Source organism: Oratosquilla oratoria, chromosome 7 (assembly GCF_046742065.1).
Source record: "Oratosquilla oratoria isolate Oo_2021 chromosome 7, ASM4674206v1, whole genome shotgun sequence".
NCBI lineage: Eukaryota > Metazoa > Arthropoda > Malacostraca > Stomatopoda > Squillidae > Oratosquilla > Oratosquilla oratoria.
The window spans coordinates 61,096,574-61,123,047 of NC_134783.1; the positions used below are offsets into that span (position 1 = coordinate 61,096,574).

The following is a 26,474-nucleotide window of genomic DNA, read 5'->3' on the forward strand; positions in this document are numbered from 1 at the left end:
TAAGCAGTAACGCCCGTCCACTATATGTAATCTTGTCTACGTGCGGGGAGAGGTGCGCACTCTTGTAGAACAAACAGACAAGCGAAATCCTGAATAGTTCGGAGCGCACAGATTTGACAGTTACTAAATAAATAGATTGTTCAAGCGAGTCGAGGGTCCTAAAACTACCCATGTTGACGTGTTAACTTACCCTCCTCCCCCCCCTTTCACTCACCCGCACCCTTAACCGGAAGTATCCGGCTTCCGGTCCAATGGTATATAAGCGGTGGAACTCGCTGACTCCTTGTCATATTCCCACATATTGATCTCTTGATAACAACTAGAAGGTTTAGATTCATGAGACGATTGGTGTGAAGTGATCACCCTTTTTGCCTACATTACGTGTCTGATATACATTGCATTACTTTACTTATATTTGTACTTATTACTTATTTTGATGCATGTTCCTGAACTCTTTGTACTTAGATAGTACCATATTGTATACTTATCTTGTTTCTTATTTGAACGATAATTTCCATATTCTCATAATCATGTAACGGTCCCATTGACCCTACTGCCCATTCTCTTTTGTGTTGATTGCCTGTAAATATTTTCCATTAATAATTTCGTTTACTAGTTTTATCGCTAGTTTAATATTCCTTTCCTGGAATCTTCTTTGTTACCTTTACTTCTAGTCTTACGAATTATCTAGGCCCTGACCAGATAGTTCAGTCCTACAGTGGCTTCTAGAAGTGCGCTGGTTCTTAAGCACTTAGACGTTATACGTAACGTCTCTTCACATACCAGCAGCCCGTAACAAAGTGGCGACCCTTGCCAAGGATATTGGATCAGGTATTTAACACATTCTTATAGAGATGGATGATATAATTCAAGAATTCGTTCAAAATCCCAAGGTAAGTTTCTTAAAGAAACAAACTAAAGACACTTTGATAGAAATAGGCAAGCACTTTGGAGTAGACATTGATACAAGTTTGCGAAAGAAAAAATTACTTCAGGAACTCGTTGAAAATCTGATCGAAGATGATATCTTATCTCCAGAAGAGGCTAAAGCTATACAAATTCCTTTAAATAGGTTAGAAATAGAGGCACGACTAACCGAACTTAAGATTAAGGAGATTGAATTAAAGGTCAGGAGAGTAGAAATTGAGGAGGAAGCTAAACTGAAACAAATGCAAATTGAGGCAGAATTTAGAGCTAGAGAAGAGGAAGCTAAAGCGAAACGAGTAGCTAAAGAGGAGGAAACTAAACTGCAACAAATGCAAATTGAGGCAGAATTTAGAGCTAGAGAAGAGGAAGCTAAAGCGAAACAAGTAGCTAAAGAGGAGGAAACTAAACTGAAACAAATGCAAATTGAGGCAGAATTTAGAGCTAGAGAAGAGGAAGCTAAAGTGAAACAAATAGAAAGAGAGAACGAAACTAAAGTCAAATTGGCAGAGTTAGAATTAAAGAAGGCAGAAGTAGAAGCTAGGATTGTTGATAGACAACCCGTAGTTCAGGAAGGTCATATAGATATTTCCAAGTATGTAAAACTTTTACCCAAATTTTCAGAAGGAGAGCCAGAAATTTTCTTTCTTCAGTGGGAAAAATTGGCGCAACAGTTACAAATCCCTAAAGAAAATTGGCCATTAATCATTCAAACACAATTTAAGGGTAAGGCTCAGCAAATTTATACTTCTCTTTCAGAAGCAGAAAGTGAGTATGATAATATGAAAGCTTGTATTTTAAAAGCTTATGAACTAATACCAGAGGCCTATAGACAGAAATTCCGTAATTATAGGAAGACACCTCAGTTAACATACGTAGAATATGCGGCTCAACAAGAGAGGTTATTCAATAGGTGGTGTTTGGCTAGTGAAACGGACACCTTAGATAGACTTAAACAGTTGATTTTGTTGGAGCAGTTTAAGAATACCTTAGAGACAGATCTTAGGATTTTTATAGATGATCATGTTCCCGAAACTTTAACTAAAGCTGCTGTATTGGCTGATGAGTTCACACTAAATCATAAACCTAAGTCAAGACAAATGGAATCCCAAAAGTCAAAGTCACATATTCCAGATTCAACAAAATACTCTGATCCTTGGTCCCCAAAGAAACGCTTTGAAAATCAGTCTAGCCCATCACATTTCAGTTACAGGTCTGATTTCAATCAATATCCTCCAAACCAACCTTGGCAAAGAATGGAAAGGTTTAAGACTAATCCCCCTGTAACTTGTTCATATTGTAAACAGGTTGGCCATCACATTTCTAATTGCAGAAAGAGACTGACACCCACATTCTCCAATAAGACACCAACTCTTGTAAGTAATATAAAATCAGATGATTCAAAATCCTCTATTCAGGATACACTACCAAAGAAGCCGGTATTGTCAAGTAATGTAGAACCCCTCTCATCAGATCATGATCCTTGTTTCAAACCATTTGTATCTTCAGGAACTATATCTCATAGTAGTAGTTCACAACAATATCCTATTTCCATACTCCGAGACACAGGAGCGAAGCAAAGTCTGATTTTAAATTCTGTCTTGCAGAATCTGGGTGAGTCATATACAGGTTATGATATATTGATAGAAGGAGTTGGAGGAATTGTAAAATGTCCATTACATAATGTTTTCTTGCGGTCTGATTTAACAACCGGAATGGTTAAAGTAGCAGTAGTAGACTCTCTTCCCATAGTAGGAATATCCTTATTGTTGGCCAATGACATCGCTGGAAGCAAAGTCATTTCTCCTTTAATAACAAATAACCCTAAGACCTCAGTAGAACCTTCAGATAACTTACAGTTGTTTCCCGCTTGTGCTGTAACCAGATCTCAGTACAAGAAATCTGAAGAGGAGACTTATAATTTAGAATCCCTATTCTCCCAAACTGACCCATCTTCTTCTTCACCAGTTTCTCTATCTAGAGCAGAATTAATCAAAGAACAGAAGTCAGATCATTCTCTTAAAAATTTGTACGAGATTGTTTCATCTCCAGAAGTTGAAAATATGTCACGAGGTTTCTATATAGAAAACGGAGTCCTAATGCGAAAATGGAGAGCATCCACCGCAACCGCTGACCAGCCATGGCAAGTAAGGAATCAAATAGTCCTCCCTCTTGGTTTCAGGAATAATGTTCTAAGATTGGCTCGTGATACTCCCTTAGCAGGTCACTTAGGGGTAAGAAAGACCTTGTTCAACATAACCCAACATTTCCATTGGCCCACGGTTGTCAAAGATGTTGCCCAATATTGTAAAACATGTCATACATGTCAACTTGTAGGTAAGCCCAACCAGAAAATTGTAGAAGCTCCACTCCATCCCATTCCTGTAATGGAAGAGCCATTTAAAAAAGTTCTTATTGATTGTGTAGGACCTTTACCTCCTTCAAGTAAAGGAAATCGGTACATTCTCACAATCATGTGTATGAGCACTCGTTTTCCAGAAGCAATTCCTTTGAAAAATATTAAAGCTCAAAACATAATTAGAGAAATGTTGAAATATTTCACTATGGTAGGATTTCCTAAGAACATTCAAAGTGATCAAGGAAGTAATTTTCTTTCCAACAAGTTTAGAGAAACTCTTGTAACACTAGGTATAAATCATGTAACTTCCTCCGCCTATCATCCTCAATCACAAGGTGCTCTAGAGCGCTTTCACCAAACGCTCAAGACAATGTTAAGAATCTTCTGTGCTGAGAACACGCGAAATTGGGAAGACGGACTCCCCTTTTTGTTGTTCGCCACCCGAACAACAATTCAAGAAAGCCTTGGATTCAGCCCGTCAGAATTAGTCTTCGGTCATGAAGTCCGTGGTCCCCTAAAGATACTTCATGAACAATGGATGAAAGAAGAACCACCAGTTCCTTCTTTGAAATACGTGTCCCAGGTCACCGAGAAGTTGTTAGAAGCTTGGAAGTTGGCAAGAGAGAACTTGACGAATGCTCAACGAGTAATGAAAGGTCGGTATGATAAAAATTCTAAACTTAGAACTTTCTCTCCAGGAGATCAAGTGTTACTTTATCTTCCCATACCAGGAGATCCATTGCAGGCTAAATACAAAGGACCCTATGAAGTCTTGTCCAGAGCCAGTGATCTCAACTACATAATCAAAACTCCAGACAGAAGAAAGAGTTCCCGTCTCTGTCACATAAATACCTTAAAACCTTATCATTCCAGAGATCCAATTCCAATTTGCAGCTCTACCACAATAAAATCGGAAGAGCCTCCTGATAACCTGCCTAATCCTCCTGAGATTCCCTTGGAAAACTCCCAGATACTACAAAATCTTCACTTATCTGAGAAACAAGATGTAGCAGAACCATTGACTGACCTGTTGAGAAAAGACCACGACTTCGTGTGGACACCTACCTGTGAGACGGCCCTCAAAAACCTGAAGTCCCTTCTCACTAACGCACCAGTTCTAAGGGCACCCGATTTCCAACGACCCTTTCTTCTGCAAGTCGACGCCAGCGACACCGGTATCGGTGCCGCCCTCTTGCAAGAACACAATGAAGTTCTTCACGCTATCGCCTACTACAGCAAGAAGCTGTCCCCTGCGCAGAAGAACTACTCAACAATTGAGAAGGAGACGCTCGCTTTGGTCCAGGCCCTTATCCACTTCGAAGTCTACCTTGGTTCCTCAACTACCATTCAAGTATATTCGGATCACAACCCCTTAAAGTTCCTACAGACTATGAAAAACAAGAATCCGAGACTTACACGTTGGAGTTTATTTCTCCAACCCTTTAATCTTACAATTCATCATATGAAAGGCGTCTTTAATGTTTTAGCCGACGTCCTTTCTAGAACATAGCTTTTCAACAGAAAGTGAAAAGCTTTCCCAAACGGTGGAGGTGTAACGTAATATTAGATATTACGTCATATGTGTAATTATGTTATAGAATTGTGTTCCTTTGTATTACATAACTATGTTCATATTTCTTGTAATGTATGTATTGTAACAATGTTAAGCAGTAACGCCCGTCCACTATATGTAATCTTGTCTACGTGCGGGGAGAGGTGCGCACTCTTGTAGAACAAACAGACAAGCGAAATCCTGAATAGTTCGGAGCGCACAGATTTGACAGTTACTAAATAAATAGATTGTTCAAGCGAGTCGAGGGTCCTAAAACTACCCATGTTGACGTGTTAACTTACCCTCCTCCCCCCCCTTTCACTCACCCGCACCCTTAACCGGAAGTATCCGGCTTCCGGTCCAATGGTATATAAGCGGTGGAACTCGCTGACTCCTTGTCATATTCCCACATATTGATCTCTTGATAACAACTAGAAGGTTTAGATTCATGAGACGATTGGTGTGAAGTGATCACCCTTTTTGCCTACATTACGTGTCTGATATACATTGCATTACTTTACTTATATTTGTACTTATTACTTATTTTGATGCATGTTCCTGAACTCTTTGTACTTAGATAGTACCATATTGTATACTTATCTTGTTTCTTATTTGAACGATAATTTCCATATTCTCATAATCATGTAACGGTCCCATTGACCCTACTGCCCATTCTCTTTTGTGTTGATTGCCTGTAAATATTTTCCATTAATAATTTCGTTTACTAGTTTTATCGCTAGTTTAATATTCCTTTCCTGGAATCTTCTTTGTTACCTTTACTTCTAGTCTTACGAATTATCTAGGCCCTGACCAGATAGTTCAGTCCTACAGTGGCTTCTAGAAGTGCGCTGGTTCTTAAGCACTTAGACGTTATACGTAACGTCTCTTCACATACCAGCAGCCCGTAACAGTATGCACATGTCAGTTTTATATTTATATTTATTGGCTTCATTTACTCCTTCATGAAATGCATGGTCCCAAGGGATCCAGCAATGAATGATGCTTGCACCAGGGTTATGTAGTGTCTGTTCCCAGGCCAATTCTGTGTTCCTACTGTTTTAGTACATAATTTATCATCAATATTTTGCTTAGCCCCTCCAACTTATTAATGCACTTAGCAGATTCTATTGCAACAAGGGCATGCAATGTTATTCAGGCAATGATCAGCTTCAGAGTTATTCAGGAGCTTGTTGAAAACACACTTCATCACAAGTTAGTCCCTTAAGACCCCATTTCATTCTAAATCTATCTTTCACTTGAATAAAATCTTACAGCATTAACAAGAATCAAGTCTGTAGAGAACATCCATAGTGTGAGGCATTGTAGTACAAGGTGTTCTGTATTTACCTAGTTGTATCTTACAGGAAGGGGAGCTACGCTCGTGTCCCACCTTTGTATAGTTTTTGCACACACTACTCTTTCATCCAATTTGTTCTAGACATCCACTCTGTGTAGAAAGCTGTTTTTTTTTTTTAAGTCTCTTCTATAACTATCTTTTATCCCAATTTAGAAAATCTTCTCTATGAAGGACTTCCATGCCTTTCATGATTCTATAGATCATTAGCAATTACCAAGCTTTCTCTTCTTTGTTCTAGAGTTGGTAAAATAGTTTTGACAATCTTTGTAGTTGCTCTCTGGATTCCTTCAATTTTCTTTATATTCTTTTTGGTACTGGGTGACCATAGTGTTGCAGTATACTCCAGTCTAGGCCTTATCTAGTGTGACCAGTATTTTCTTCCCCATTTCTTCATCCAAGTAGATAAAGCCATCTTTATTGATCTTAGCAAGTTGTTGGATTTTCCGACAATTTTGTTTATCTGTTTATCAGGGGACATGTTATTTGTGATGATTACTACCAGGTATTTTTCCTTCTTTGAATGAGCAACTTATTATATTATATATTTTGTCCCTTGGTTTTTCTTTGCACTCTTTTAATATCAAACATGCCTGGGTTGTATTGAGTGGGAAGGGGAATGCTTGTGGTTGAATGTGATGGTCTAGTGCAATGTTATTAGTGTCTATCAAGCAAAATTGGTGAGAAATCAGGGCAGAACAAAACTGAAAATTATTTAGAAGAGAATTTGCTAAAGATTAAAAAAGAATGGAAAGAAAACCAAGAAACCAAAAAGATAGCTTTTAAAGAAATAGTACAACAAATGCAGGAGAATGCAAAAGACACTATTATTCAAGTACAGTAATCAAATAAAAAGCAAATTGGGTTAGAGATGCAGTGGATAAGAAAAAGTGTAGCATATGGACTAAAGGAAAAAACATGGTCTGATTAGGTACTTGAGAGAAAAAGAAGAGACAGAAATTGCAAGAACAATTCTAAAAGAAGTACAAAACAGAGATCAAGAAATAGAAAAGGAAATAAAGTGTATAGAATGGGACAATACACTAAAGAAAGAAATCGACCTCTAAAGATCAAATTAAGGTCACAAATGGTAGCAGAAGACATATAAGCAAAATCAGGAAGGTTAGCAAAGAGTGAACACTATCACAATATATGGATAGAAAGAGAAATGAATGTTGAGGAGAGAGAAGACACTAAGACATGAAGCTAAAGAAAAAATGTGAAAAAAAACAGAGATTGAAACAAAGGAGTTCTACTGGGGAGTGTTAGAAATGAGGCTGAGAAAATGGTATATTCAAGAGAAACAAAAGGAACAAAAAATTATATGGAGAAGGAAAAAAACTAAAAGTGGCCTATAATAACATGGATTGATCTTAGGATTAAATTAACTAAATTACACGTCAGAAGTAATTATCACAAATGATTTGTCCTATGATAAACAGATTAACAAAATTGTCGGGGAGACTTACAACTTGCTAAGATCAATAAAAGTGGCATTGCATATTGGACGAAGACATGATAAAAAAAATATTGGTTACATTGATAAGGCCTAGACTAGAGTATGAGGCGACATTGTGGTCCCCCAGTACCAAAAAGAATATAAAGAAAATAGAAAGAATCCAAAGAGCAACTACAAAAATGGCACCTGCACTTGCAAACCTATCATACGAGGAGAGATTGGCTAAACTGGAGTTACTGACACTGGAGCAAAGAAGAGAGGTGACCTATTGACCATCTACAGAATCATGAAAGGCACAGAGATACTTGATAGAGACAAGAGAAACACAAGAGGACATGGAAAGAAAATAAAAAAACATAGCTATAGAAGAGAACTGAAGAAAAACAGTTTTCCACATAGAGTTTCGGACACTTGGAACAAATTGGATAATGAAATAGTATGCGCAAAAACCATTCATGAGTTTAAAAGCAAACTAGACACTGCGAGATACAATGGTGGGACACCACAAGCATAGCTCCCCTTCCCGCAAAAAACAACTAGGTAAATTCCTGTCAAGTTCCATATGCATCGTTTCCATCACTCCATCAGTCTGGTGGTTTCTCCCACTGCTGTGTTGCCAAACAGTAGGATAATTATGACTTCAACTGTAGACTAACGCAATAATACTATCTCTTCTCTCCTTTCCCCTTCTTTGTCCCCTCTATACTTTTTAACATTGAATTATTGAAATAAGGATATTTAAAGTTGAAAAAAAAGTTTCATGTTTCAAACATGTTCAGCTGTATCTTGTATTGTACTCGTATTGATAAGATCGGTTCCAGAACCAGAGTAATGCCCATCGCAATAATCGCATAGCAGTACCAGTATATAGTTAAATCAAGAGGTACATTATAGAATCTCTATTTTACTGAATCTTCTTCAATATCCTTTCAAAAAATCTCTACTTCAGTAATAAAGTATTAATGAAGAGGTCAAAGGTAGGAAAGCCACACTATAACATATATCTTTATTCTTTGATATAAACCAGTTATAATTACATAAGTCTACTCAAGATTGGAGCGTGTGTGTGTTGTATAGGCTTTATAAAATATGTAGGCCATAATCAGTTAATTGCATGAAGAGGAGTCGGAGTCAGTGGTGCCAAAAATAGAGGAGTCGGAGTCGGAGTCAGAGGTTTTGTGTTCCGACTCCACAGCCCTGATTAGTATCAAATGTGAGGCCTAGAATTATAGGGTTCTTTTCCAAAAGGAAGATTTGGCCATTTAATATTACTATTGCACACAGGCAGAGGTGGAAGGAGTGAACTTGAGGGGATGGATAGATAGGGTGAAAGGGGCATTGAGCAAGAGAGGAATGTCTATTGAGCAAGGAAGGGAGAAGGCAGGAAATAGGGGTGAGTAGAGAATGACTGTGTAAAGATATTATAATGCAAGGAAGGGAGAGATGGGGGATGGGGGATAAGGGATACTTATGTGTGAATATTTTTATACACCCCAAAGGGATTTCTCCCCATCTCTTTTTCTGCTTGAGGAGACAGAGTGTGGGGGGTTGCTGATTGCTGTGGATGTATTGTGTCTTACTGCATTGTTTCCGACCTCCCCTGTAAGGGGAAACCCTTACAAGGGAGGTAGCCAAAATCAAAGGAATAATCTACTTCCACCCATGTCATCCTCAGATTCTCCACCCCCATTCATCACCCCCTCCCTCTTTTCTCGGCTCATCCTGGATGACAAGTCATCCCTGCATCTCACCCACTGCCCTGGGTCAGAAGCTATGCAGCAAGACACAGCAGACCCATGGCAAGGAACTAAGATGAGAGGGAAGAAAGGGAGGTGGATGGGAATGGAATGAATGGGAGTGAAATGGATGGCAGTAGGTACATGCCTTTTGACTTGGCTACTTCCCTTGTATGGTTGTGTGATGAGTAACATCACTGCTGATGTCTGAGGTGAAGCTTACATTCTTTTACTTTTGAGCCACTGTTTCTATTTAGGTAGGCTTGAATGTTCTTTGCTGTTATTTTGTATTTATTGTGCTGGGTTATTACTGTCAGGTTATCTGCATGTGAGACAACATTTGTGTTTAGTTCTGGTTCTGGAGCTTGATCACTCATAAAGAGATTGAATAATAACAGTGAAAGTATTGTACCCTGAGGGACTTCAATGTACAACCTATTTGTTCCTAAGATTTGGTTGTTTTGTGTTATGCTACACAGTCTTCCTGTCATAAAGAGTCTTTAATATTAACCACTTTTCTTACCTGCACTAATGTGTTGCTGTGTAGAGGAAGAGCCACTGAAGACACAGCTTCCTTTAGGCTCTCAATGAAGTCATCCTCTAAGATGTTGTCCTCTTCAAGAGTGCACATGTTCTATTTGGATAAAAAATTATCAAACCATTATGTCTTTCAATAGTACCACTTTTATAACAATAAGGCAAACAGCCAACTCTTTAAAGAGAGCAGAGCTCTTCCTAATGGTTGCAACTGAGAGAATAAATACAAAAAATAAAAATAAAAAAAACTTGCCATTGTCAAAAGTCAAAAAGTACACATACAGTATATACCAATGGCCTTTTGTCCCTTGTACAGCGGAGGCCAAGTCAATGCATAACTCGACCCATGACATTCTGCCCCATTTTGTAAATTTTTAAGGCATGCACAAGAACATAATGGCAGCATTCTTATCCTCTTGCCAAAAGAAAAGGTGATCTTCCAAGAGAGATACAGGTAATGTTTAAGGATGTCAGTATGCAAAAAATTTAGTTTTTTGACAACTTTGCAAAAACTTGTGGAAAATCATTTCAAGTATGCACAACATACTGATGAAGTAAGAGTATATGGCATTATTTACTATTTTTTATAAAAAAAAAAAAAAAAAAAAAAAAAGTATCTTGAACAGGTGATAACCCTAGTTAAAGGGACATGGCATAAGACTAGCTTTCTATTTGACATTTATATTTGATGCTTTTCTAACATATATTAAGATGAGATGGATGGATGGGGTAAATGGGGCATTGGGAATGAGGGGAATGGCTGTTGAGGAAGGAAGGTAGGATTGAGTGGAGAATGGTTGTGTACGGATGATGCTGTGAAACATGGAAGGGGTGGGTAGGGGATGGGGGTGATAGAGTGAATGATGTTTTGACACAGCCCAAAGGGATTTCTCCCCATCTTCTCTTTTTCTACATAAGGGGAGAGAGGGGGGATCACTGATTAAATGAAGCAGCCTTGCTGTGGATGTGCTGTGTCTTACTGCTTTGCTCCTGAAACAGGGCAATGGGTGAGATACAGGGATGACTTGTCATCCTGGAGGAGCCAAGAAAAAAGGGAGGGAGGGGTGATACATGGGAGTGGAGTATGTGGGGATGAAATGGGTGGGAGTGGATTTATGCCTTCCTTTAGCTACCTCCCTTGTAAGGGGGGAAAAAGCCCTTGGTATATGTATATTAAAATTTAGAAGGGTTTATCATATGTTTTGTCAATATATAATGACAGTGAGATGAGAGGGCAAGAAATACAAAGTAACAATTCACTGTGTAATGTGTATTGCTCAAGTGTTACTGTTGACACTCCCCCCCCCCTTTTTAGTTTGGATCATTATGTAACTAGGGGCAGTATTTAGATAGGGCCTTTTGTGACAAAGATAGGAAGCATAGGACCCAAGTGTGTTTCCCCAGGGTGGGGATAGGTGATGTTAGAGACAGGATTGAAGAGTGTATAGTCAGGGAAGGTGTGAAACCCATCATTTGTTTTAGTGCTGGTGGGAATGACATAGGTAAATTAAGGAGTGAGGAATTATTTGCATGGTTTCGGAATTGAATTTATGAAGTTTGTGGCTATTTGCCATGCGCCGGAGCCAAAGGCCATTCAGCGCATATATGTCAACCAGTTATCTATACATTAAAATACTAATATACAATCTATTTTAGTTATAGAATCATAAAAGTTATTCTATATATTCAAAATATGTAGATGCTATTTTTCACATTCATAACAAGTAAGGTTTACTTCTCTACTCATCTACAACAAACAGAAGTACAGTATCATTCACAACAAACATAAACTATTTAATTAAATATCATAAAATAAATTCGTCTCTTTTAAAAATTTGCAAACCTTTCCTACAGGGGCATCCATTCCTAAAATACTTGTTAGCGGTTTATTGGCTAAACTGAATTTTCTTCTTTGATCAGAATAGAGAGGACATTCAGTAAGTATATGCCTCACTGTGATGTTAATATTACAATTGGAGCACTGGGGGACCTGTCTCTCTGCTCCACTAGTTAGGAGGTACTTGTGGGTTAGGTATGTGTGCCCTATACGTAGGTGTGTTAAAACTATGCTGGACCTTCTGTCCATCCCTGTATAGGTCCAGGGGCTGACAGAAGGTCTGATTGACTTTAGTTTAAAATTATTGTTCGTGTTGGACCATTGGTCCTGCCACCTGATCCTACAGTATGATCTATTAAAAAATTTTAGGTCTTCACAGGGAACCTTTATAGAGCGGGAACCCGGGGTGGAAGCTGCCTGTTTGGCAGCTGTATCAGCTTGCTCATTTCCACGAATTCCCACGTGTGAAGGAACCCAGCAGAACTTTATGTCAACTTATTTTCGAGAGTGCAGGAGGACCAGCCAATTCTGCACCTCTTGGATAAGTTGATTTGAGAGTATCAATCCTTGTAGTGCTGTCAATGCACTTTGGGAATCACAATAAATAATATATGAATCCTCATTTCTGCTTGTGTTAAAAATAAATTTTAGACAGCTATAGATAGCATAAATTTCTGCATTAAAAATTGAGAATTGATTGGGAAGGCTCTTTTTAATTATTTTTTCTCCAAGGATGATAGCACATCCAGTTCCAGTAGCCGTTTTTGACCCATCAGTGTATACAGCAATCGAGTTGTTGTGTTTAGAAATATGGGCTAAGAAGTTACTTTTCAGTTGAGCACTTGAGTTGATCTTTTTGCTTTCTTTCATTTGGCAAATGTTTATAGGTGGCCTACACCACGGAGGGCATTTTGCAGAAGTGATTTCCATAACTAGAGGAGGAATAAGGCCCTCTCTTGTACTATTGTTTAATCTCACTTCAAGGGGCTTAGGCAAAGTAGGTTTAGTGGGTGCTCTGTCGATAGGTTGTTTTATATACTTGTAGTTTGGATTAGAATGTGTAGTTAGTGCTCTTGACATATATCTGAGACCCTGTTCTTCCCTTTGAATGGAAAGAGGGGGAAAACCAGAGTCCACATAAAGACTTTCAACAGGAGAAGTCTTAAAAGCCCCAGTACAAATGCATAGCGCCATGTTGTGTACTACATCCAGTTTTTTCAATAGTGTCTTACATGCTGAGGCATAAACCTGAGAGCCATAATCAATCTTACTTAGGCATATGGCTTGATATAATCTTAATAGTGTAGTACGGTCAGCTCCAAAATTCATGCCACTAACAACTTTAAGAATGTTACATCGTTGTTTGACATTAACTGCTGTCTCATTTATATGGTCAGCAAAAGTTAATTTTTTGTCAAAAACAATTCCTAAATATTTAACTTTGTCTTCATATATTATAATTGAGTCTTCTAAAAATAATGGTGGGATTACTTCCCTTTTTTGTGTTCTACAAAAGCGTATAGCTTTAGTTTTTTCAGTAGAGAATTTAAATCCTTTATTATTTGCCCATTTAGTAGCAGCATTAATTGCATTCTGAATTTTGATACAGGCTTCCACTGCTGTAGATTTACTACATATAAAAATAATATCATCTGCGAATGCTTGGCCAATTACTCTGACAGGGAGTTGTTCAAGTAATCCATTAATGGCAACACTAAAGAAGGTTGGGCTAAGGACACTTCCTTGTGGAATACCTTCTTCCTGTAGATATTCTGATGATAGGGTAGAGCCTATTCGCACTTTTAAATATCGATTTGATAAAAAATCTTTGGCAAAGTTAAACATATTGCCACCGATATTCCAATCTGCTAGCTGTTTTAAAATACTGGCTCTCCAGGTAGTGTCAAAAGCTTTTTCCAAATTGAAGAACACTGCAATGGTCTGATTTCAGATTGCAAAAGCATTTTGTATCTCACGTGTGAGATATAATAGGGGATCCAAAGTACTTTTGTTTTTGCGGAAGCCATATTGCCTCTCTGATAATAAATTCTTTGATTCTAGGAGCCACACCAAACGAATATTCACCATTCGTTCACAGATCTTAAAAATACAGCTGGTAAGAGCTATAGGCCTGTAACTTTTGGGATCACTTGGGTCTTTTCCAGGTTTCAAAAATGGAACTATAACAGAGATTTTCCACAACTTATAAGAGGTTCCTGAACACCAAAATTCATTAAAAACATCAATAAAGAATTTTTTAGACTCCCGAGGTAGATGGGAAATCATTCCATATGTGATATCATCTTCTCCAGGTGCTATTGGTGAAGATAAAGATAAGGCATGTTCAAATTCGATGATGTTAAATGGAGTGTTATATGCCTCAGCATTAGTGCAAGCAGGCGGAGTAACTACTGTTGTGTTCCTATACTGTGGAATTCAGGGGAGTAGTTACTGGCACTTGAGATGTTTTAGTGCTGTGCAAATGCCTCTGCCACTTCTCTTGCATCTGATATAACAACTAAGTTGATTTTTAGAATGGGCAGGGGGGAGGGGGAAAATTTCCCTGATAGTTTGCGTATTCTGTCCCAAACTAAAATAAATGGGGAATTATACTTTAATTCTGATATGTATCTTATGAACGTCTCTCCCCTTGCTTCTTTGAAAATTTGCTTTTGTTTAGCAAGGTTTCTCTTGTATATCAACCTGTTTATCAGGATTGGACGTCTTCGATAACGTTTGTAACAGGCTCTAGTAATTTTTCTGCTCAAGGCACAATTACTATTCCACCATGGTATCAGTGGAGGTCGAGGTTTCCCTGTTGTTTTGGGAATTGATAGCATAGCTCCTCCAGTCATTATACTAGTTAGATATTCGTATGCAGCTGAAGGACTAGGGAAATCATTAGCTTTACGAGTGACTTTGGTGGATCTTTCATAGTGTTGCCAATTTGCTTCCTTTGTCTTCCATTTGGGCAAACATGGGGAGGGTATATTTTGGACATACTTAAGATGTATGGGAAAATGGTCACTTCCATAGGGATTATCATCCACTGACCACTGATAATCTAATCTTAAAGATGATGAGCATATTGTATGATCAATTGCAGAATTGGAGTTGTAGACTACATCAAACCTTGTGGGGGAACCATTGTTCATTAAAACTATATCATTATAGTCTAGTAGTTCTTCAATTAAAAGTCCACGATGGTTGCATCTATTTTCTCCCCATAATGTATGCTTTGCATTAAAATCCCCCATTAAAATGAAAGGTTGAGGTAGTTGGTTTAAAAGTGATTGTAAATCGTTAACTTCTAATTGCCTTGGATTACCATCTCTGTCCACTAATCGAGATTCTAAGTCAGGTTCTAGATATAGGGAGCACAAACTGATCCATTTATTAATGAAGATTTGTGTTGCACAAGCTTGTAGTATCGTGTTTAATTGTACAGCTTTTTGTGGTAATGACTTGGTCAAAATAATACTTGTGCCACCATGAGCACATTCACCTACAGGAGGTGGAGATTTGTAGAATGTAAAGTTGTGTCCACAGTTGGGTATAACATTGCCCAGTTTAGTTTCTTGTAGACAAATGGCGGCTAAATTATGTTCTTTAAAAAGAACCCGGATCTGTTCTCTATTTGAATGGAAACCTCGCATGTTCCATTGACATAGGGCCATTATTTGTTATTGGATGGTTTTTTATTTGGTTTTCCAGGTATGGAATGGTTTGTTTTGGGAAGATTCGGTTTATGTTTTGTAGAGGAATATGACAGGTTCTCGAGAGTTCTGCTATTTCCTTTCTTTGGTGTCCTACCATGATGTGAAGATTTAGTTGATGGTGAGGGAGTACGGGGTCTCTTTTGTCTTTGAGGCTCCATCTCCACATCTTGCACCTGAGCTGTATGAGTTGCTTTGATCAAGGTGTCATTCTGGGAGTTATCCAGATCAGGTGGTAAAGCTGTCTGAGAGGTCTTTCGTGAGGCCTGAGAAGTTCCCTGGAGAGGGGTTTTGGTCAAGGGGTTATTCTGGGAATTACCCAGATCAGGCGGCAAAGCTGCCTGGGAGGTCTTTAGCGAGGCCTGAGAAGTTCCCTGGAGGGGGGTTTTGATCAAGGGGTCATTCTGGGAATTACCCAGATCAGGTGGTAAAGCTGCCTGGGAGGTCTTTAGTAAGGCCTGAGAAGTCCCCTGGAGAGGGGTTTTGATCAAGGTGTCATTCTGGGAATTACCCAGATCAGGCAGTATAGCTGCCTGAGAGGCCTTTGGAGTCCCCTGGAGAGGGGACGAAGGAGCTTTCCGAGATGAAGTCTGAGAAGTTGAATGCACTTCAAGCTCAGAGGGGGAAGGCTGAAGTTTTGGATTGGGATTGGATTTAATAGGTCGATTCTTAATTGAATTTCCATTTTTTAGAACATCACTATATTGAGGTCTACTGAACAGAAGTCTTTTTGCCTGGCCAATGCTTAGGTGTTCTGCTTGAGCTTTCTCTATAGCTGCTTTTTTCTTTTTAAATGACTCACATTCTTTATATCTAGCACTGATTTCCCTTACAATTTATACATAATGTAGGATTAGAACAATCATCTTCATGTTTTTGTAATGAACAGATTGCACATAGCTGATCTTTTGTGCATACCTTTGATGAGTGACCATAGCCAAAACACTTGAAGCATTGTAGTGGTCTATTCTTAAAAGTTTTGGCATGAAATCTCTCTCTGTCAATGTATATATATACTGGAATTTGATCATTTTTAAATGTAAAAATAATCATTTTTGACTTTGGTACCTTGAAAAATTTCCATATTTTATCATCACACATTTCAAGTAGTTCCTCATCAGACAGGTCATATAAATCTTGAATGAAAACTACTCCCTTGGCATAACTAAAATTATAGTGTGGTTTGACCTCTTTTATTATATCTGTGTTTTTAAGTTTATAAATCATGTGCCCTTGTCTATAAGACCTTGTAGAAACCAAAAATCTGTTCTTTCCGAACCTGGTAATATCAGAGTTGTTAATTGTTCCTACCATTGATCTCAAATGTTTTTTGAAATGGAAGATATTACAAAATTCTGAATTTGTTGAAACAATTAGCCACCTGGCAGGTAGAGGTGTCCTCTCAGCACTTCTTTCTGTTGTTTCCTCATTAACTCTATCTGGATAAAATAAGTCCACATTAATATTGTGGAGAACTTTTTGAATTAAAATGCATTTTAAGCTCTTCAAAGATGTATGCTTAAAAGCATTAACGGCATCCTTATGAGAAGCAAATTCTATCCATATTCTCCAAATTTCAAAATTTCTAGTTTCACAATACTTTATAACTTTAATTTCTCCGAACTTTCCAAACATCTCCAAAAATTTAGAACAATATGTAATTTTCGCAGGAAAATTAATTTTTCCCTGATACAAACTCTTCGGTACTCCTTACCCAAGGATACGCGGCGCGTTTCGAACAATTCAAGTCTGAGGGGAGAGAATTAATATAAAGAATTCTCTCGTCTCCATTTGATACAGTACATGGCAGGTTATCTTCGGGTATTTTAGGAGCTCCTACTCCTGGGGTGGCAATATTAGGAGAGGGATCAGGGGGTTTAGGAGGAGGATCAGGTAATGGTGGGGGTTTAGAATGAGTAGCGTCAACAGCCGCCATGATCGTATATATTTATAAGCCACACCATATATTGAGAAGGAAGGATCAGTACATTTAAGAAGATACTGCAGTTGCCTGATGCCTCAAGCAATAAAAGAAAAGTCTCTGCAGAGTCGGGAAGTTCCAGAAACGACTATTTACACATGCAGGGTCTCGGAGGCGAGTTAGAGACTTTGTCAACCCGGAAGTTTGTCCTCTTTTGTTTTGTCTCATTTAGGATGGGTCCGGCATAGTCACTCTGCATGTGTACTGGCTAGGGAGAAAGGAAGTCGGTAGCCTAGTACCTGCCTCGCAAACATGCATTCCCCAGTCGGTGAGCTTTCGGCCCTCACTGGGAGTAGTGACCTCGCAGTATACATCCCCACTTGACTGGGTTCAGACATGTAGCTTGGGAGGCACCAAGATACCAGAACCTTCCTTAACAAGTATTAGAGAAAAATGGTGAAAAAGGAGAGTAGGGTAGCAAATATGAAGGATAGGGATAGGGGAGTTCACAAAGGAAAAGGGTGAGGGACCCCCTATCTATTCACTACACCCCCCCCCCAAAAAAAAAAAAAAAAAAAAAATCTTTTGGCTCAGTTTTCATCTGGTAGCTTGGGGCTGACCTCTCCAGTATGGTTGCACCTGGCTGGCACAGCTCAGACCGTCCTTGCTACACGGAAGCCCCCCCACTACATCAAAGTACTGGGCCTCAGGGGGGTGCATGGTTTCGGGATGCGCTAGATAAGATTAGGAATAAGGGAGGGGTTCCTGTTGTGTGTGGAATCCTTCCGAGGCATGGAGTTGGAAGCATGTGGCATTCCAGGGCTCTTGTGATGAATTGCATGCTGGCAAAATATTGTAAGGCCAATGGATGGGCATTTGTCAACAACTGGGATCACTTTCACAGTAAGAATCATCTATATTTTATCTAGTTGTATTATACAGGAAGGGAGCTATGCTCATAGTGACCCATCTTTGTATTTTTCAGCATCAAGTTTGTTCTTAAATTCTTGAATAGTATTTGCACACACTATTGCCTTATCTAATTTATTCCAGTTATCCACCACTCTGTGTGGGAAGCTATTCTTTTCCTGATCTCTTCTATAATTATTCTTTTCGAGTTTCTTTTCATGTCCTCTTGTTTTTCTCTTGTCCCACCTTAATAAATCATCTCTATCTAGGACTTCCATCCCTTTCATGATCCTATAAATAGTCAGAAGATCTCCTTTTTCTCTTCTTTGTTTCAGGGTTGGTAGTTCAAATTTGGACAAACTTTGTATGTCAATTTGGAGTGTTGGTGCTATCTTATACAAAGGACAGGGTGCACTTGTCACCCAGAGGATTTCGGTTCCTTGCTGAATCCCTTGAGTGAGAAGTAGATATCCTTCAGGGTTTTTACAGGAAGATTATGTGGGAGTTGGGGGGAGGAGTATCAAAATATAGTTTAGGCAATAGAAACAGCTCAGTGATGAACGGAGCAAAGAATCACCAAATTAGGTGGAGGGAGGATAAACTAAAAGTTTACTATACAAACAGCAGAAGTGTAATAAATAAAATTTATTTACTGCAAGGTAAAGCATGCGTAGAGAGATTTGATATTATAGCTATTACTGAATCCTGGATCAATATGGCTGATAGACATTTCCTTCCGGAAATCGAGATAGAAGGATATAAGTTTTTTCACAAGGACAGGGTTAGCAGGAGTGGGGGAGGAATAGCACTTTTCGTTAAAAATACAATCAAATGTATTTGCATAATGTAAAAGCATGGACAACCAACACCATCACTATTGACTGGTTTCACCACTGTTTCCTGATGGAGGTACAGGCATACCTACGAGAGAAGAACCTCCAAAATGAAATCCTCCTGCTCCTAGATAATGCTCCAGGTCACCCAGTGTCACTTAATGTTATGTGCTACAAAAATGAGGTTGTGTTTATGCTGCCAAACACAACCTCCCTCATATGCGAAAAGATAATCAGGAGCAGATGGACTTAAAGAGTTTACTCTAAGCACCTCCCTACCTTTTGTCCTTTTCCTCTTTCTCCATCTATCTTCCACTCTCAACTTACCTTCCACCAAAAAATTATCTGATATTCCCCCACTCTCTCCTCTTAGAACATGTACATCCTTAACTCTTCCCATTATAATCCTACCTACCACTACATAGTCAATTAACGCTCTTTCTACCACCCTTCCATCCACCACCCTCTCCCATGTGTACTTATGCTTTACTTTCTTCCAAAACACTGTATTTGCTCTAGACACATCACCATCAACTCTCCACTACGATTCTTTCCTGGGACTCCACATTTCCCAACCACTCTATCAATTGGTTCATTTCCTACCCTAGCATTAAGGTCTCCCAGTACTACTACATTGACGTTTCTCCCCAATCCCTCTATGCATTAATTTAAATCTACTTAAAAAGCCTCCCTTTCTTCTACACTCTTCTTACTACCAGGCCCATATGCACTTACAAAAACCCACATCTCCTTTCCCAGTTTCACCTTCATCCACATTATCCTTGATGAAACCTCCTTCCACTCCACTACATGTTTACCTCTCTCTTCACTTACTAGTATTGCCACCCCTTCTCTTCCTCTCCCTCTCTTCACTCCTGATAACCTCCCACTTACACTCCCAAACTTACACTCGCCCTTCCCTCTCAACTTAGTTTCACTCAAAGCCAACACATCCATCTTTCTTCTCACAAACATACTACCTATCTCTTCCCTTTTACTCTCATCTCACTCTCATCTTCACTTCCCTTATAAGGGGGAAAAAAGCCTTTGGTATGTATGCATGTATAGAATGGGGTAATATTCAAAAGAAAGAAATTGACCTCACAAGATAAAACTAAGATCACAAATGGTAGTAGAAGACATATTAGTAAAGGTAAGATGGAAAGACGTGAACATTACAACAATATATGGATAAAAAGAGAAATGAGTGTTGTGGAAATAGAAGACACTAGGAGGTGAAGCTAAGGAAAAAAACTTGAAGAGAATGGAGACTGAAACCAAGGAGTTCTATTAGAGGATACATCAAAGTGAAACAAAAGAAACAGAAAACAGGATGGAGAAAGAAAAGAATAAAAATGGCTTATTTTAACATAGATTAATCTCAGGATTGAATGAACTAAATGGTTGCCTATCAGATGAAAAACCAGACATATTGGGAATTGTGGAGATAAAATTAAGTGGTCTAATACCACCTAATAATGTTGAACTTTGGTTATACAATTATTGGGTTAAAACAGAATAGAGAAATAGGGAGGAGGAATCATGTTCTTGGCCAAGAAAAACTTAAATATGACAAAGCATACTGAAGGTGAAAACAGTGTGGAAATTATCATGATAAGAGTTGAAGACAGTGACATGAAAAGTAGAAAGTTTGTGGTGATTTATGTGCCCCCAAAAATGAGCTCTTTGAAAGAGAACAAGCCTTCAAAAATGTTAGATGGTACAAAGCATTCATTAAATGAGATACTAAAGGATGGAGGTAACCTGGTACATATGGGGGATTTTAATTGCAAAGAAATCTGTCAGGAGGAGATGACAATGAAGGCGGAGAGGATTATGGGGAAATGTATTACTTGACATGACCGTAGAACATACAATGACACAATGGGTCAATGAAAATACCAGATACAGGAGTAATGAAGAACCATCGAGACTGGATTTAATATTTACAACAGAACCTGAAATTGTAGATAAAATTAAATACAAGATACCATTTGGAGTGACCACATACTAATATAGGCTGAACTAATGGAAGAAATATATATGGAGAAAAATAAAAAAGTACAGAAAATGAAGATTGACATACAACAAAATGGACTTTGGAAAACTTAAAAAATTCTTTCAAAATGCAAATTTGGAAAAATTCTATATTGAAGAGACAAAAGTGTAAGAGAAATGGATGATCTTGATGGAAATCCATAATGAAGGAGTGAATATATATGTACCAAGACAGAAACAAGAGAGGGTGTACATTAAATGCTGGCTTCAACAGAAGATGCAGTGAGGTGAAAGATAGGCAAGACAAAGCTTGGAAAAGATGGAGAAAAGATAAACCTGGAAAATAGCAAACATATATCAACCATAGAAATGAATGTGGAAGAGTATGCAGAGAGGAAAAAATAAACTACAAAAAAGACATCATAGAAAAATGTAAAGATCAACCCAAACTATTCTATAGATATGTGAGTGGTGAACTTTAAAATAAACAGGAAATGGTGAAACTATGCCAAAGAAATACAGAATACATGGAAGAATTAGAAATGGCCAAAGTCATGAACAATCACTTTAAGTCTGTTTTCACTAGAGAAGAAGTACAGCATTGGGACGAAGGAAGTGAAGTGCAATTTCCCCCCAAGAGGGAAATAATAACACAAAAAGAAATAATGGATCAGTTAACAAACCTTGATGTTAGGAAATCGCACAGCTCAGACAGAATTGCAAATTGGATATTAAAAGAATGCAAAGAAGAACTAATGGACAAAATATACAACATAATAAGTTGTTCACTCAGAGAAGGAAAAATACCAAAAGACTGCAAAATCTACATTGTATTAATATATAAAGGAGGAAACAAGGAAGAACCAACTAATTACAGACCAGTCTCCTTAACAAGCACTGTAGCCAAAATTTATGAGAAAATGATCAAGAAAAGATTGGTAAAATGCCTGGAAGAAAACAATATAATAAACTTGAGACAATTTGGATTTAGACAGGGAAGATCATGTGCTACAAATTTAATCTGTTTTTACTCAAGACTAATAGCTATAATACAAGAAAGGGATGTGCTGATTGTGCTTTCCTAGACTTACAAAAAGCCTTTGACAAAGTACCATACAAAGAATTATTTAGAAAATTGGAAAACACAGGGAGTGATACAAAGTAACCTACTAAACTAGATGGAGGATTTCCTGCATGGTAGAAAAATGATAGTAGTGCTTAGAGAAGTATTCAGGTTGGGAGGTGATGATTAGTGGAGTTCCACAGGGATCAGTATTAGCTCCAGTAAGGTTTGGTATTTATGTGAATGACATGAATGAAGATGTGGAATGTTGCATGAGCTTCTTTGCAGACAATGCTAAATTGTTGAGGAAAGTGAAAACCGAAGAGGATTGTGAATCAGTACAGACCTAAACAAGGTTTGGAAATGGACTCAGAAGTGGGAGGTGGACTTCAACATTAACGACGAAAAAAAAAAATTCAGCAGGATTTTTTTTTTTTTTATCAGCATGTGACATCATGAGGGATGTAGGGACATCATGTACCACTCTGCCAGATGCTAGAAATTTGTTTTAGCATGTAAAAGTTTAAATGTCTACTTCCCCATGTGGTGGGGATTTAACTCCGTTTACATTTATACTGGTGACTTATCTTTCTTTATCTCCTGCATAACTTTTATTCAATTTTTTATTGTAGATATATATACATATGGTAGTGTACGATATGTTTTCCACCAATACCACTTAGACTCAGAGAAAGAAACACGTATAGACCAAAAAAAAAAAAAAAAATCCCAGCACGAGTGCACGCACACTTAATTTTTGCACGAGTGTTTTTGTGTTTTTTCACACTCCGTTGTTATCTAGTGCATTTTTCTTGTTACATAAACAATGGGAAAATGTTAGAATAAGACTGTGGCATGAGTCAGTCTGCCAAGAAATGAATGAAGGCACGTTGGGATAGAGTAAAGAAGGAACAAAGTGATGAATTGGCACCTCAACCCAGCATTTCTAGTATCTCATGTGTGGAGCAGATTCATTGACTATGTAGGCTTTTCTTTGACATCTGAGGCAAGAAAGACAAGGAAAATAATGGACAAGGCCAGAATATTCCCACGCCAAGTCAAACTGAAGAAAAGTGCAAGAAAAACTGAGTCTGCAGATTATCAGCCTGGGGTCTTTTGATGCATAGACATTAGGCCTATCCTGGCAACAAGGAGTTGGGTGGTGCCCAATAATACCCTCCCCTCTGAGGGATTGATATTTTGTCTTTTAGAATACATCTGCATTCATTTATGTAATATAAAAGACAAAAGGGGACCAGGTGCCTATATCAACATGGATGACCACACACAGAAAGAGTCCAGAGAGCAGCAACAAAAATGGGACCTGCACTTGCAAACTTGTCATATGAGGAGAGATTGGCTAAACTCTAGTTACCAACTTTGGATGGTTTGGACACATGGAAAGAATGAGTGAAGAAAGACTAGTAAAAGAGGTATGGAAGGCAGATGTGGAGGGAGTGAACATGAGGGGACGTCCTAGGATGAGGTGGATGGATGGGGTGAAGGGGGCTTTGGGGAAGAGGGGAATGTCTGTTGAGGAAGGAAGGGAGAGGACGGAAGACAGAGGTGAGTGGAGAATGGTTGTATATGGATGATGTTGTGACTGCATGAGGAGGAATGGGCGGGGGGTTGGGGGTGGGGTAGTATGTGTGAGTAAATTTTGACGCAGCCCGAAGGGATTTCTCCCCGTCCTCGCCTTATATGCAAGGGGGGACGGAGAGGGGGGGTCGCCGATTAAATGAAGCGGCCTTGCTGTGGATGTGCTGTGTCTTGCGACACTGCTTCTGACCCAGGGCGGTGGGCAGGGTGCAGGGATGACCCGTCATCCAGGAGGTGCTCAGATGAGAGGAAGGGTGGGAGGGGTGTGGAGTGTATTTAGGGATGAAATGGGTGGGAGTGTTTCTATGCCTTTCCCTTTTTGGCTACCTCCCTTGGAAGGGGGAAAAATCTTTGGTATATGTATGTATGTACCAACTTTGGAGCAAAGAAGAGAGAGAGGATTAGGAGAGGAAGAGAGGGAGTAATTGGTGAGGAACAGTGTGGATTTACGACAGGCAGAGGTGTAGATCAGATTTTTGGGGTAAGACTGATATGTGAGAAAGTTATAGGAAAGGGGAAGGATGTTTTTTGAGCTTTTATGGATCTGGAAAAGGCTTATGACAGGGTAGACAGGAAGACACTGTGGGAGGTTTTGCGGATATATGGGATAGGAGGAAAGCTTCTAGGAGCTGTCAAGAGTTTTTATTAGAGTAGTACAGCATGTCTCAGGATTAGAAATGGAGAGAGTGAGTGGTTCAAGGTAAAGGTGGGTCTTCATCAAGGATGCGTTATGTTGCCCTGGCTGTTCAACTTATACATGGATGGGGTGGTGCGAGAGGTAAATGCAAGGGTGGTGGGTCAGGGATTGGAGATGGTTAAAGAAAGTGGAGAAAAGTGGGAGGTGAGCCAGCTGTTGTTTGCGGATGACACTGTGCTTGTGGCAGGATCGGAGGATTAAAAAGTGTAATGAGGAATAGACATTTGGGAATGGATGCTAATAGGAGACCGTATGAAGGAGTGATTGTGCCAACAGCACTGTATGGGGCAGAAACATGGAACATAAGAGAGGAAGAGAGAAGGAGTTTGAATGTGTTTGAGATTAGGTGTCTGAGAAGTATGATGGGGGTTACTAGGCTGGATAGAGTGAGAAATGAGGAGGTGAGGAGGAGAATGGGGGTGGAAAGGGAGTTGGGAGATAGGGTTGATGAAAGAGTATTAGGATGGTTTGGACACATGGAAAGAATGAGTGAAGAAAGACTAGTAAAAGAGGTATGTAAGGCAGATGTGGAGAGAGTGAACATGAGGGGACATCCTAGGATGAGATGGATGGATGGGGTGAAGGGGGCTTTGGGGAAGAGGGAAATGTCTATGTCTATTGAGGAAGGACGGGAGAGGACAGAAGACAGGGGTGAATAGAGAATGGTTGTATATGGATGATGTTGTGATGCATGAGGTGGAATGGGTGGGGGGGATGGGGGGTGAGCTAATATGTGTGAGCAAAATTTGATGCAGCCCAAAGGGATTTCTCCCTGTCTTCTCTTTTTTCTGCATGGGGGGACAGAGAGGGGGGGTCACCGATTTAATGAAAAAGGCCTTGCTGTGGATGTGTTTTCTATTATACTCTTATCCCATTTCATATCTGCTCTCTTCTTTGCCTCCTTTATCTTATGCTTTATTTCTAATCTCTTTGTACCTCTCATATGATTCCCTCGTCCTATTTTGTAACCAATCTGTGAAGGTTCACTTCTCTTCTTCTATATCTTTCTCTACTTCCTGGTCACCATCTTGTATTTCTTTTAGAATTGATATTGCAGTTTCTTTTTTTGTTTTTTTTTGTTTTTCTCTCATGCACCTCACCAGACCATGTTTTTCCTTTAGTCCATATACCACAATACATTTTTTCCTATCCACTGTGTCTCTGACCCAATTTGCTTTTTCTTTAATTACTTGAATGATTGTATCCTTTGCATTTTCCTGCATCTGTTGTTGTACTATTTCTTTAAAAGCAATTTCTTCATTTTCTCTGTTTTCATTCCATTTCTTAATCTTCTGCAAAATTTCCTAAGTTTTCTTCAATTCTTTCAGACATTGCCTGTATTTTGTTATTTACCTCTCTTTTTTTTAAGTTCTCACTATTGGTACAGTAGTATAATTTATTTTTATCTTTTCATTTTCACATTTAACCTCCATTAGATTTTTTTTAATCCCTTTAGTTCATTATTTAGTTCAGAATTAATTTTCTTCAGTTCAGATATCTCATTGTTAGCTTGGAAAAAGCCTTTTGTTAACTCTACAATCTCCCTCCTTAGTTCTATGAATTCATTCTCCCACAATTTTCTATTATTACTCATCTCCCTTTCCATGTCTAAGATTCAACTCAAATTTCTTCTTTTGTACTTACCAAAACCAGAAAAAGTGTCTTCGTTATACAGTTGAAGCAACCTTGGCATTTTGTGGCATCTGTTTACATTTAATTTTGGTACAGTGCCTCCAGAGGACTCTGCTTTTGAGTCGACATTCAGCTCGAAATAATATTTATTTTCTTGCATTTTCTCTCATTAAATCAATTTTACATACATACATATACCAAGGCTTTTTCCCCCTTTCAAGGGAGGTAGCCAAAAAGGGAAAGGCATAAAAACACTCCCACCCATTTCATCCCTAAATACACTCCACACAACTCACACCCTCCCTCTCATCTGAGCACCTCCTGGATGACGGGTCATCCCTGCACCTT

The 26,474-nt window shown here is 38.8% G+C and overlaps 1 protein-coding gene across 2 annotated transcripts in view; it reads right to left on the minus strand.

The window, feature by feature from the left end:
- LOC143027180 (uncharacterized) overlaps positions 1–26,474 on the minus strand; it is a 99,726-nt gene that overhangs the window by 40,640 nt on the left and 32,612 nt on the right. For both annotated transcript variants that reach the window (XM_076188328.1, XM_076188329.1), the window contains exon 7: positions 9,908–10,018. In XM_076188328.1, coding sequence (XP_076044443.1) covers positions 9,908–10,018 — 111 coding nt within the window. The remainder of the gene's footprint in view (positions 1–9,907; positions 10,019–26,474) is intronic.